This window comes from Purpureocillium takamizusanense, chromosome 12 (genome assembly GCF_022605165.1).
Source record: "Purpureocillium takamizusanense chromosome 12, complete sequence".
NCBI lineage: Eukaryota > Fungi > Ascomycota > Sordariomycetes > Hypocreales > Ophiocordycipitaceae > Purpureocillium > Purpureocillium takamizusanense.
Window position 1 is genome coordinate 964,150 of NC_063079.1, and position 12,803 is coordinate 976,952.

Genomic DNA, 12,803 nt, shown 5'->3' on the forward strand with positions numbered 1-12,803 from the left:
ACGGCGCAACCCCCCATCCGTCGTGTCTGGCCCTCATGGGCCGACTGCTGTTCGTCCATCGATTCTCGCGGCGCCGTGGCGTCGACTGGTTCGCCGGCCTCATTTCGCGCGCCCCGAGGTGGAGGCCCTCGTATGCGACTGCGCTGGAGATGCCGGATGGAAGCGCTGGCGTCAAATCGCTTCCGTCGCTCCTCGTATGGCTGACGATGGGTAGTAGAAACCGGCGGTTGCATGACTGGCTGGCTGGCTGGCTGGCGGACGACACCGCCGCATGGCTGGGCTGCATGCTCCCATCTGATCAGGCATCCGCCAGCGGCTCTGCTACGGTCCAAAGGAAAAGGACTCTCACCCCCCCCCCCCCCTGTCGGTGTCCAGTCATGCAGCTCCAGGAACCGCTCAACTTTGACGACGCCGGCGCAGGCAGCTCGTATCGCGCCGCTAGAGAGAGGGCTGGGGCTGGTCCCGCACCCACTGCTGGCTGCGCGCGCGGGTTGCCGGGGGCTCGGCCGGGCCATCGAACCGGAAGGTCGTGGCGGCATGGATGCCTTGTCCCGACCATGACATGTCCATCGAGTCGTCGTCCGTGGCGGCCCATCCAACTTCAGCCCGGGTCGTATGGGGTCGCGTACTGCTGGTGGTATAAAGAAGCCTTTGTCCTGCCCGGCAACCGTCTTGGTCCCCCCTCCTTTCTTTCTTCCACCCTCTTATATATCAACAGTCGTTGCCAGTCTCTCGCTGTCCCACCTGTCGTTACATCTTGACATATAAACTCTCTCTCACACATTCGTTCCCACCGCACAACTCACCACAGACCAGTCACCATGAAGGCCGCCTTCGTCTTCGGCGCCATCGCCGCCACCACCGCCAGTGCCTGGCAGTACCCCGACTGCGAGCACGATAACTGCTACAACAACCTCGTCGACAAGCGCTTCGCTGAGGAGGGCAAGAAGTTCTGCTTCGAGTTCCTTGCTGGCACCACCACCGCTCCCGAGGCCATCCCCACCGACTTCAGCAACTGCAAGAAGGATGTGAAGAGGGTCAGCTCTGCCTGCTCGTGCATCACTTACACGGCCACCCATACCTCGTCTGTCCCCCAGACCACCACCACCAGCCAGCCCCAGACTACTCCTACCACCACCAGCCAGCCTCAGACCACTCCCACCACCACCAGCCAGCCACAGACCACTCCCACCACCACCAGCAAGCCGGAGACGACTCCCAGCACCAGCAAGCCGGAGACGACTCCCAGCACCAGCAAGCCGGAGACGACTCCTAGCACCAGCAAGCCGGTGACGACCACTCCTCCCGCCAACACCACGTCCACGGAGCTGCCTCCTACCACCACCTCCAAGCCCACCAGCTGGACCACGTCCACCATCTGCACGACCAAGACTCACACCATCACCAAGTGCCCCCCGGAGGTGACCCACTGCCCCGGCGGCGGCCACACGACTGTCATCACCGAGACCATCCCCATCTCGACCACCGTCTGCCCTGTTACTTCTACTCCTCCTCCCACCAGCTGGACCACCTCGACCATCTGCACCACCAAGACGCACACCATTACCAAGTGCCCTCCTGAGGTGACTCACTGCCCCGGCGGCGGCCACACGACTGTCATCACCGAGACCATCCCCGTCTCCACCACCGTCTGCCCGGTCACCTCTACTCCGGTCCCTACCGGCACCGTCGTCCCTCCCGGCAACAACTCCACGTCGACTCAGTTCACCACCAAGACGTACACCATCAGCTCGTGCCCGCCTAATGTCCCCAACTGCCCCATTGGCAGCGTCACCACCACTGTCTACCCGACCGGCACCACCGTCATCCCCACGTGGACTTCCCAGAAGCCTACCAAGCAGCCCACCACTCCTGTGGTTCCTCGCCCCTCGGGCACTGCCACCGGCACCACTCCCCCCGCCGTCACCGCTGCCGCTGGCCACGTTGTCGGCAGCGTCAACCTGGTTGCCGCCTTTGCTGGTCTCGTTGCCCTTCTGTAAGTGGAGCGCGATGTTCCGGTACTCCGGTATCCTATTTACCGCGAGGAAACGTAATATTCCGATGTAAATAGTACATTAGAAAGGTTCACTTGGGAAATGGGTTTGCTGCTGCCCTGCGCACAGCCGAGGACAAAGAGACTGAATATGGAATGAGGTCACGATCCTTGACAATAAACATTAATGTCACTTATAATGAACGCCCAAGGACCATTGTAGGCGTGGCATGAGAAACGGAGCGCTCACGAGGTCGGGTTTCATACGGACCTTGCCTCGATGGAGTCGAGGTAGCGGGTCGTGATCGGTGATGCCGCCGGTCTGATCTTTCGAGATGGGTACAATGCAATGTTCCACCGAATGGCTGCATGGCACATCGTGTAAGTGGACGTGTCGGCAGTGGATCTGCCCTCTAGGCCCTAGGGCCACATGCTGGGACCTGGTTGTCGGCTCGTTCCCCGACGGCTGGAGCAATATTCCGTCCGCCTTGGCCGTGGAGCAAAAATGGAAAAGACGGATCCTCCGTTCCACATTGGGAGTCTGGGACCCGTTGCGGCCAAGACATCGTGGAGCTGCTATCTTTTTCGTACGTGGGAGGAAGTAGGTGTGCCCGTCCGAACTCTGCTGCTCGAGCCGTTGGCGGGTCACAAAAGTTGCCCGAGTCGCAGTGACGAAGGCCCAAGGACAGTGCTTTTAGGTTCTAGAAGCGATCACATACATCATTGTCGTAGTGGGTTGGCAGTGGAGCAGCATGCATGGAACGATTGCGGCGGAGTCCCCTGGCTGGCCGGGCGGCGCCTGGGCTGAGTGAGGCTCGGCTAAGGCCAATGGGCCTGAGGCTTCGTTGAGACTGGTGGAACCAGGACTGTGGGAGCAGTGGTTGCATCGTGACGACGGGCCCTCGCGTTACAAAGCTCCCGGTTTGAACGCTCAGAACTCTTCCTGAGAGCAAACGCAACGTTAGCTCAATTCCTCTTGTGTCTTGACCGGCCGGCCGCCCACTCTTGCGGAGGACGGAGAAGATCTCCAGGGAAGCCTTGGCAGAGCCCATATACGAGCGCTCCCGAGTCCCGTCGGTCAACGAGGTGAAAACTCGTTGGCGCTCCTTGTTAGGACACCGCTTTGCTACCGGAGGGACAGCCGGCTTGGCTCCGCACCTGGCGACCTGTGGCTGTCGAGAGGCGCAGCACTGCCGGCGCCCATAGGGGCGCCTCACCGTGTGATGCCACCATCCAGGCAGCATGGGTTGCGGTCAGTGGTCGGTGGATCAAGCCCTCGTGCTGCAAACGAGTTCATGCCAGAGCTTGGGTGGTGGCCGTGGGAGTAGGGACCTGCAGCTGCAGCGCGAGCGAGGTCACACGATAGGCGCAGTAGCCATCATGAGGGGCGGTCGGCGGCTGGCCTGTGTAACACAAGCCAGATGCGGGCGGCATGCGGTGACTCCTGTGCGTGCAGCGCGCGCCGTGCCTGCTGCTGGTAGGCCGGCCTTGGCTGATTCCAATTTGACGCCCATCGAGGCGGCGATGGCGCCAGGTCAGTATCTCCGCCAAATAACTATACGTGTGTGCTGGCGGTGGAGGTAAAGATGAGCTGGGGACCAGAGCAGCAACTGGATGTTGCCGAGTCCGAGACCCTCGGCGTGCAAAACGACGAGGACAAAAGGAAGCCGAGAATTGAGCTGCGCCCCGAGCACGCAGACGGGACGAGGAGCCCAAGGCCGGGTGGCTGCGGCACATGGCGGGGGGAGGTGCAGTGGCTCGAGCGGGAGGCCGTTCGGCGTCGCGCCTTCCATGTTCACGGAGCATCCGGTCCAGACTCCAGAGTCCATGGCTGGCGGCAGCCACGCCTGAGGGGCTCCTTCCTTCCCTCGTCAGTCAGGCATGCTGTAAGATCTCCAGCCATAGGTAGGTACCTACCTTACTTCGCAGTAGTATACTGTGCTGAGCCACAGCATCCCGGATTGAATCCGGCCCGGGCAGGAGGCAGAGTGGCCCCTGCCTGCGTCGCTGTTGGCAATGAGGCGCAGCGGCGAGGCTGCCTGGCCTTGATAACTCGGGCCGCCTGGGCGCACCACTACCACCTCCAGGTGACCCCCCACCCCATCTCTCCCCAGGCAGCCAGCCGCAGCCTCATCGCAGACAGCCTCATCCGCCGCCATCCCGTTGTCCAAGCCCAAAGTTCTAAACGGGAATGCCGCCAGGCCCAACGTCGGTTGGCCCCTCCCACGGGCCCTTGCTTGGGATGCGATGCACACCATTCCCGGCACCCCGCTCCCGTCTGGCTTGCTTGCTTGCTTGCTTCTTCTCCTACGTTTTGCGACTCTTCGATGCTTCTCGCGAGTGGAGGCCGCTGGCCGGGGTATGACCATCTCCCCGTGCCTGTGACATGTGTCCCGGCCACCGGTTAGTAGACTATGGCGAAGCACCCTTTGGCCCCCATGGCCGGCCGTCCGCAAGGGCCTCTCTCGACGTCCTATGACGATGTAGCTTGCTGCGTTGCCTACTCGTTCTCCAGGGTGTGCAAGTAAGCCTTGATCCATTGGCCAACAAGCAGAAGCTTCCTTAAAGACAGGCCAAGCCCCCAGTTCGTCGACTTGCCGATCCATACATACGTCCTTTGCACGTATGGTCGCCAGTCGCGAGGTTCTCACCTCGTCTGCGCTGGACCACTCGAACCTCATATTAGCCGCCCGTTGTTGAGCTGAGACAATGGACCAAGCAACCCTGCCGAAGCTGACCATCCCGGCGTCGTCCGCCTCGCCGTCTGCCGCCAGCGCCAACACGCAGACCGGCCGGCCTCCGCTATGGACCAAGTCGGCTCAGCGCAAGATGACGCGCCTCTACGTCTATACCACGTTGCCGCTCGACACCATCGTCAAGCTCGTTCACTGTCAGACGCCCGAGTTGGCGCCTGGGTGAGTGCCACCACTCTTGCGCCGAGTCCAAACAAACAACTAACACCGGACAGCATCGACTCAGCAAACAAGAAGCTAAACGCATTGCTCGACAAAGAGCCCCGATGGCTTCACCCGCGCACTCGGGCTGACATGGGCCGCCGTATCGCGCAGCTCTCCAACTCGCCATCCAGACTCGCCTCGGCGTCGGCTGCGGCATCGGACATAGCATCCCCACAGACCGACAACGACCATGTCCGACTGTCTCCCAGCCCAGCTGGTATCAAACTCGAGGCCAGCGCGAGCCCCATGCCGTGGGACCTGTCACCTATCAACCATGGCCAGTCCATCAGCCCTGCCCAGCACCAACACCAGCGTACACCTAGCGCCCAGATCTTCGCGGCGGCATCCCCAATGCGAGCGAGCGGCGGTGCCCATGCACCCGACACGGATGCTTTAGACGAAGTCGCCTTCGGCTCTTTTCTTCGTCGTACTACCTGCCTCTCCTCCTCTACTGATTGCACCACTGGTTCCTTCCATCGTGTCCTGTCGGACTACACTGAGCCATATATACGGACCGTCAAGAGACTCGTCAAGCGTTTCACCGCTCCAATGAGCAACAGATTCAGCATATCGCCCGTCTCGGCTGGGATAACCCCGCGACATCCATGGCTAGATGATCATCAAGGCCCACGGACCTTTGACGGCGAACCACACCCGCTCCCCGGCGATTTCCTCTGGATGGACATGTGTCAGCAGGAGAACGCGCTCGATTTTGCCCTGGAATCCCATCAACAGATGCAGTGTAACTGCCTATTCACCTTCGAAACATATTCGTCGCCATGGATGACGATACTGGACCTGACGCGCGTCGGTCAACGCATCTTGACTTCGGGGCCTATTCGTGCCGATATCAGCCAGCGTGACTCCGCAGGCAACACCGTTCTGCATTTTCTGGCTGCTCGCGGGCCGTTCGAACTTCTTATTCAAGTCCTCCGAAGCGACATGTGCCAACCCATCCTCGATGCCAGAAACTCGGGCGGCCAAACATTCCTCCATACCATTCGTCGTGCCGAGCTCCAAAATCTGGGACGGCTTCTCCGCCTCCTCGAAGTTGTGTTTGAGAAGGGCGCCGACATATACGCGCAGGACGTCTATGGGCGCAACTTCTTCCACATCTTGCACTTTGAGCACATCGACAATGATGTCATGGACTTGATAATGCAGGGCTACGAGGCGTCTAGGTACCGCAAAAGGGACGCGTTCGGCATAGTGCCCCAGTCGCCGGGCGAAATGGAGTTCGATGATCATCGGACTGGCCGCACATACGCACATAACAATGATCTTGCCTTTGCAGAGGAAGGGCGTCTTTTGCAACACGTTTCCAAGGCACAGGAGAACCCCTGGTTGGAGAACGGAGGCGGTGGCAACGGCCTTCATTCCCTCGCCATGGCTACGCTAAGCAATGCAAGTGTCTTACGGAAGTACCACCTGGTTGAAGACAGCCATGAGGCACTGACTCCATTCTCGCACAACTTTGACAACTCCCTTGACTCGTCAGAGCCAAGGCTGCGTTTTCGCCTCCAGCTCGTGACTGCGCTGCTCGACGCTGGAGTCGATGTCAACCAGTACGACAAGAACGGCAATACACCGCTCATGGTATTTGCTGCCGAACTTCCGGAAGAGAACGATTATAAGACTGGGCCAAAGATCATCGACGAACTTATACGCAGGGGTGCCAACGTCCGGGCAAGGAATCGAGCCGGCGAGACAGCTCTGCACATCGCAGTACGGTGTGGGCGGAAGCTAGCGATGAAGGCGCTCGTGAAACACGAAGCCAACGTCCATGCCAAGGACGCCGATGACCGAAGCGTCCTCGATGTTGCAGATGCCAAGATGATGAACGCCCGACACGATGATCCAAGCGAATACGCGCACTATGAGGCATGTCGCGCCTGGCTCAGCAGCATCAGGGGGCTCGCGGTGCAGAGGCCGACCGTCACCGAGGAATGGGGGCTATGACGAAAATTTCAGGGACGGGACCATGGCCAACCTTACTCATTTAAGCGGCGTTTTACGGTGGTTATATAGATGGGTGGCAAGTGCCCAAGATACCCCCCGGACAGCATAGATAGACTACATAGAAGGAGTTGCATTCTACATGAATACGTACAATGTCTCTACGGTAACAGGTGACACTCTGAGCAAGCTGTGAACTCGGTGCGTCATTTCGGTGAGCGTCCCTACCGAACTACCTCGTGGTGGCTATGCTGAGACGCGGGAAGGTCCCAGGCCGTACCCGGGGATGCCGGCCGGAAATGTGGGGCCGGCCCAGGGCAACCCCGAGGAGCCAACGCTTCGCCCTCGATGCATGTTCCATTGCTGTTTTGAGGAAAAGGCTGATTGCCAAAGGACCCAGGGAGATCAGAATGGTTGTCTGAAGGGGTGTTCAAAATTGTGCCTTGGCCTCATGTCGCCTCCACCGTCTAGTCACCCCAGATGTCGCCCGTCTCATATACCCAACACTGCTAGATATCATTTCCCAGGCAGCCTCAAGAGAAGCGCAGACCGCCATTCCGATCTCATGTGAAAAAACACCAGCTAGATGATTCACCGGCTCATGAGAATAGTTGCGCAATTGTAGCTCCCGTGGGGAGAATAAAACGGGGATGTTTCCACGGCGGACGTGTTGGCTGTGACTCTCTTGCATGCTTCCCCCCTCCGTGCTACAGCAAACAGTCAGTCAGACAGTCTTTCTTCTCGAATCCGTGCCTTTTCGAGTGTGAGGAAACGCCATCGACGTGTCGGACGTGCAGAAGCAGCATTCTTCTCGTCTACTTGCCGCATCAGGAGCATGTTTTGCCACTCTCTTCTTACGCAGTCTACGAGACGACCAGCGCTGACTGGATGCTAATACAGCAAACACACGTCATCTTTTACCATCTCCATTGCCATAACACTACAATGAAGGTCCTCGCCATCATCACCGCGCTCGGCCTCGCCGCCACGGCTGCACTCGCATCGCCCACCCTCCCCACCACTCCCGCCGCCGCCGCCGCTACCGCCCACGCCCAGCCGCCCATGCTCGACGAGGACGCGGTCCTGGGAGGCGGTGACGCGGCCAACGTGACCCGCGCCAAGAACAGCTGCCGCCGGGGTCATGGTTGCGAGAAGGGCCGCTGCTGGCGCTCGTGCAACGAGGACGAGGGCACTTGGTGCTGGATGGCCCAGGTGCATGGCGGAGCGCGGCTCTCCTGCTCGAGCGATGACACGTGCATGGATGCGATCAAGCACGGAACCGCGGTGTGCGACCTGTCGATCTGCAGCGACTGCGGCTGCAAGTGCTGGTGATGATGATGATGATGATGATGATGACCGGGGTTGATCATCAGATGACGGAGGAGGAAACCTAGCTTTTGAGGGGAGTGGTACGTTGTTTTCTTGGGTCTGGGCTATGAGCCCTGTTAATGGGTTGATTGTCTGTGAAGGACGAGCTTAATCGGAGGTGGTTCGAGGTGGTTCGTCAGAAATTCAAGTTGAGAATTCCGGCATCTCGGGTACCACCAGCTACAGTGTGACGGCGCGTCGTATTAGGCAAATGCATGCGTGCATGGACTGAATGATCGTCAGTTTGCCTCCACTCCAGCCACCCAGTCTTTAACGTCGGCCCGTACGTTAAAAGGAATCAACGCTTTATTCCAACTAAAGACACGAGTTTACCGGTGGGCGCACGCGGGCCTTCTTCGGCGTCGACCTGCCCTCCAATGCATGGAGTCCATAATGTATAGAACGTAGGATTTGCAGCAAGAGACGTGAATTGCGCCAAGTAGTCCAATGTTATTAGGGCTCTAGTATACTAAGTACTAAGTTATACCTCAATTGCATTAGTAATTTAAAGGTTTATAAGTACGGAGGCGAATGATATAACTCTGAACATAATGAGTAGACTCCTCTGAGATTACATGAAAGCGAAACCTTGGAAACCTTGGTAGGGCCGCGGTTTTAATAGCTATGTTGCCGTCTTATCGCCGTCCACGCCCCGCTAGGATGCTTATCCTTAGTCATAGCATGATAATCAGGCATACCAGTTAGGGACGCGGGGCTCAAGCTCACAGCATAGATGCAATCTGACAGCTCGTGTGCGTGTGATGCGTAATGATGAAGACATGGAGGCTGGGTTGGGCTGCTCTAACTGTCAGTTGAGGCCTTCAGATTTACAGGAAGCACACATGTGACCCTCCTGACATGGAGTGTCCCCTGACAATACTGATTTGTCAACTACATATAACAAACAAAGACGGCCCCTTGCCCTGGCAAACATGCGACATCCTGCGTGCTATGAATTATGCGTTGACCCCTTAGTTTGCCAACACCAGAGTACCATTTTCTGAAAAGTCATGAGAAACCAAGAGGAACTGAGAAAGGGCGGTCAACGTCACGGCTTCAGAGTAAACCACGGTAATCCCCAGCGATCAGGTGAATAGCATGAACAGACATCGTAGGGATCTGTCCCTATCAATTGAAACTACGATTTCGCTTTGATTGTCAGCTTGGCGTGTTCCAGCTCATCATTGCTGGTATAAAAAGACGGGTGGGATCGTCGATTGCAGCTACTTGAATCTAAGGCACAACATCATCTTGTCTAAGCCTCAGACAACTGGCTATTGCAGAATCATTGCTTTGTTTCATCAGGATGCATGGTTTCCTTACCCCGGTGGCGCTGTTGCTGTCGCTGCTTTGGCTAGGCGCTGGTCATGCTGTCGCCGTGCCGAATGGAGATCTTGTGCGCCGTCAACAGCCTCCAGCGCGCTTCCTAGGGTTTGTTTACCGTGGCGACTCTAGATCTCCCCGGGAGATCAGAGCTGCTGGCGGTTTTCGGCCCCAAGGTGAAGGCTGGCTGAATGATGGAGCAGCATACTCTATCCCGAGGCACTATTCCGCCGGGCCCAATGGCTGTGGCCTTGACGAGTTCGATGATGATGACTTCGTCTTCCGGACTGCATACGTATCGATGTCACGCTTCGCGGAAACGGCTCGGCGGTATGGGCAGTGGTTCTATGAGATTCGCGCCACGCCTAATATCCTCGACGACGGCTATCCAGAGGGCGAGGTTTTCGCATTGGGGGGCGCCCATTGGAGACAAGTGAGAAGCTTCGGACCAATGCAAGACAACGAGGTCATTGCCGATCGCGTGATGCTCAACCCGGAATACGATGCTGAGTTGTACGAGCATTCTCAGCATGCTACCAATTGCTATGTTAATACGGAAGTTCCGAGGGCGCTACGGCGCCACGAAGATGATGGAAGTGATAGCGATAGCAGCTATGACAGCGATGACAGCAGCACGGCGGAGGACCGTGCATATCAAGCAGCACAAGAATATATGGACAGCTGGGAGATGCTAGAGCTGGTTGGGGATTTGCCTCTCAACTTCACGGCATATGAGCCCAGGAACGATATCCCTGGCCCAATGGCGGCGGCTGATGAGGACGCTGTAGAGATGGACGGTAAGGTGTACTCCAGCAAGGCTGCACGAGGCGGCTCCGCGGGTCTTTGGCCATTTTGCGTGCAGGATACCAGCTGACAACACTGCTACTATTGCAAAAACAGCCGCTCGCGAGATCCAATACTCCATAGACACGGGCATTCCAGAGCCAGACCCACCCCGCTTCGATATCCCCTTGCTGGGCGCTGGATTCGATATTGGAGAATGCTCAGTCCTAAGCTCTAGCCTCAAGAAACGCGGCACAACAAACGGTGAGCCCTACAACACCATGCATGATGGCCAGATAAGTGAGTAGTAGCGCCTGACTGATGCTTCGGACACAGGACGACGACCCGAAGCGGATGGCTGCTGCAAAGCAGCTGCGGCGCTGCGAAAGGGTACACTGCGAAAGATGGCTCCCGACCACCCACAAGCGCAATACGCGGACACTTGCAAATTGGGCAAGTTGACCGTTATCGTGCGACTGGGCACTTCCTTCTTTGGCGGAAGTGACGATCGACTCTTCCTCGAAATCGGCCGCAATAAGAAGTTTGACGGCAGCCCGCACTTTCTCCTCGCAGATAGTCCGGACCGGGGGGACCACATCACAAAGGACATTGATCTTCAGGATGCTTTCCCCAAAGACAGGGTTACTATCAAGGATATCAAACACATGAGGCTCGTTAGTCGTACGAGTGGTGGACACGTCAGCGCGGATCACCTCGACCTTGAAGGTATGTTTTTTTTTTCGGGCGATTTCTTGACCTTGACAAACCGTCGTGCTTTTGGAAACCCATTGAAGCTTACATTGTCTTAGATGTGACGTTGAAGGCAACGTGCGCCGGGTCGTCGCGTACCATTCAGATGTACAAATATTTAGATCGATGGTTCACTTACTGGGAGACTGACATCAAGCCTGAAGACTGGGAGCCGTTTGGTTTCCCCAGGAATCCCAGTGCCCGCCAAAAACAGTGCACCCACTTCAGCGAGCTCACGTTTGGCATCCAGCTGGGCGACGGACCTCACGATGGCACCCAGGACACGCTCGTTTTGGCTTTCAACGACGACCAGAGGCATACCATCGCATCAGGCCCTGCGCGCAGATTCCACGCATGGCAGGAAATCAATATGAAGAGAACCTTTAATGCGAACAAAGTTCCGTTGAGCAACCTCACCATGGTTCAAATCTTCCAGGAGCATGAGGGCGCCAGGCCTGACAACGATCATTGGAAGCTCCAGGGCATCAAACTCAAGGGCCGATGCGCCGGGTCGCTTAGTGAGCGCCTGCTCGATAAGTTCCAGTCGGAAAATAAGCAGTCGCCGAGGCCACAGGTGTCGTGGCTCATCGGGAAGCCATCCTGGACTGGCAGGATCGACCCTGGAAAAGACTGGCATCGGGTTCGGAAGACTCTGACAAAGCACGTCCATGACGAATTCTGATGGTGTGGTGATGGCAGTCAAACACAGAGGCGTGCGGGGGGGGTCATCACACCGCATGCATTTGATGTGGACAACCAGGGACCGATTTGATGACATGCCGGACGGCCAGATACTCAACATGCCTAGATAGCATATACAGACATCTACAGTGGTAGCTGGCACCTTGTGTTGCTCTGCAATCTGAATGGCTGCACACGTACACTCTTCCTATGCGGACGAGCGCGGGGGAACAAAGTCACCGCACTGGAAAGTGGCGTTGACCGTACAGCAACGAGACCGTCGTGAGCCCCAACTGCATGACCTGGACCCGGCCGTAAACTTCGTCCTTGGACATCATCAAGGTAACCTCATCCGTGACACACTTGGCCCAGCTGCCCCATCGTTTGCCCGACTCGACAGCCGAGCACGCCTCAGAAACCTGCCCTCGCAGACGCTCGATGACGGCGGCCGTCGAGGCCACGCACGCGTCAAGGGCGGCGACCAGCTCCTCGCTCTGGCCGACTGGCTGGTCGTGCGCCTCCAGCAGAGACTTCAGCTCCGATGTGCATGCTTCCAGAGTCTGCAGTTGCGTCAACAGTGAGTGCACGGCGGTCTCGGACGTGCGTGTGCTGAGTCTCCGGCGCAATGTGTGGAGCGTCCTCGTTGTCTCGATGGTGATGCTGTCAAGACTCGCGCAGCTGGCGATGAGGCTTAAAACTGACGTGGGATCCATGACGAGACGTGTTGTTTCGATGCTGGGTTGGTGTCTGCAAGGAAAGGGCAGGGCGGGCCAGGCTACGGCTATATACATGGAGTATGAGGCGCCCGGTCATCAGCCTCAGTTGAGGCGGCCATCAGCTGGGCAGATCAGTGGCGTGCTGCCTCTAGGAACAGCCATGCTCTTACATTATTCTCTGTTGCGCCTTTCCCAAGCGATAGGCCGTTTACCTCTTTGCGGCCGCCTCGTCATGTCTGCAATTGCGATGCATGGTTGTACGTACTTGCAAGGAGC

General features: G+C 57.7%; 5 protein-coding genes across 5 annotated transcripts; 4 read left to right on the top strand and 1 right to left on the bottom strand.

Moving 5' to 3' along the window:
* Positions 1 to 702: 702 nt before the first annotated feature.
* Positions 703 to 2,333, top strand: JDV02_010508 (uncharacterized protein). The gene has a single exon (XM_047992251.1). It carries the CDS (start codon positions 822 to 824, stop codon positions 1,998 to 2,000), a length of 1,179 nt encoding a protein of 392 aa, XP_047848265.1. The 5' UTR covers positions 703 to 821; the 3' UTR covers positions 2,001 to 2,333.
* Positions 2,334 to 4,093: 1,760 nt separating this feature from the next.
* Positions 4,094 to 7,072, top strand: JDV02_010509 (uncharacterized protein). The gene is made up of 2 exons (XM_047992252.1): positions 4,094 to 4,908; positions 4,962 to 7,072. Exons 1-2 carry the CDS (start codon positions 4,703 to 4,705, stop codon positions 6,907 to 6,909), a joined length of 2,154 nt encoding a protein of 717 aa, XP_047848266.1. The 5' UTR covers positions 4,094 to 4,702; the 3' UTR covers positions 6,910 to 7,072.
* A 779-nt stretch (positions 7,073 to 7,851) lies between these two features.
* JDV02_010510 (uncharacterized protein) lies at positions 7,852 to 8,238 on the top strand (the record flags this gene model as incomplete). Its single annotated transcript, XM_047992253.1, has 1 exon — positions 7,852 to 8,238. The coding sequence occupies one exon, from the start codon at positions 7,852 to 7,854 to the stop codon at positions 8,236 to 8,238; it is 387 nt and encodes a 128-aa protein (XP_047848267.1).
* A 1,660-nt stretch (positions 8,239 to 9,898) lies between these two features.
* Positions 9,899 to 11,851, top strand: JDV02_010511 (uncharacterized protein; the record flags this gene model as incomplete). The annotated part of the gene is made up of 4 exons (XM_047992254.1): positions 9,899 to 10,394; positions 10,498 to 10,644; positions 10,717 to 11,106; positions 11,190 to 11,851. The coding sequence occupies 4 exons, from the start codon at positions 9,899 to 9,901 to the stop codon at positions 11,810 to 11,812; spliced, it is 1,656 nt and encodes a 551-aa protein (XP_047848268.1). The 3' UTR covers positions 11,813 to 11,851.
* A 196-nt stretch (positions 11,852 to 12,047) lies between these two features.
* On the bottom strand, positions 12,048 to 12,524 carry JDV02_010512 (uncharacterized protein; the record flags this gene model as incomplete). The annotated part of the gene is made up of 1 exon (XM_047992255.1): positions 12,048 to 12,524. One exon carries the CDS (start codon positions 12,522 to 12,524, stop codon positions 12,048 to 12,050), a length of 477 nt encoding a protein of 158 aa, XP_047848269.1.
* Positions 12,525 to 12,803: the final 279 nt, after the last annotated feature.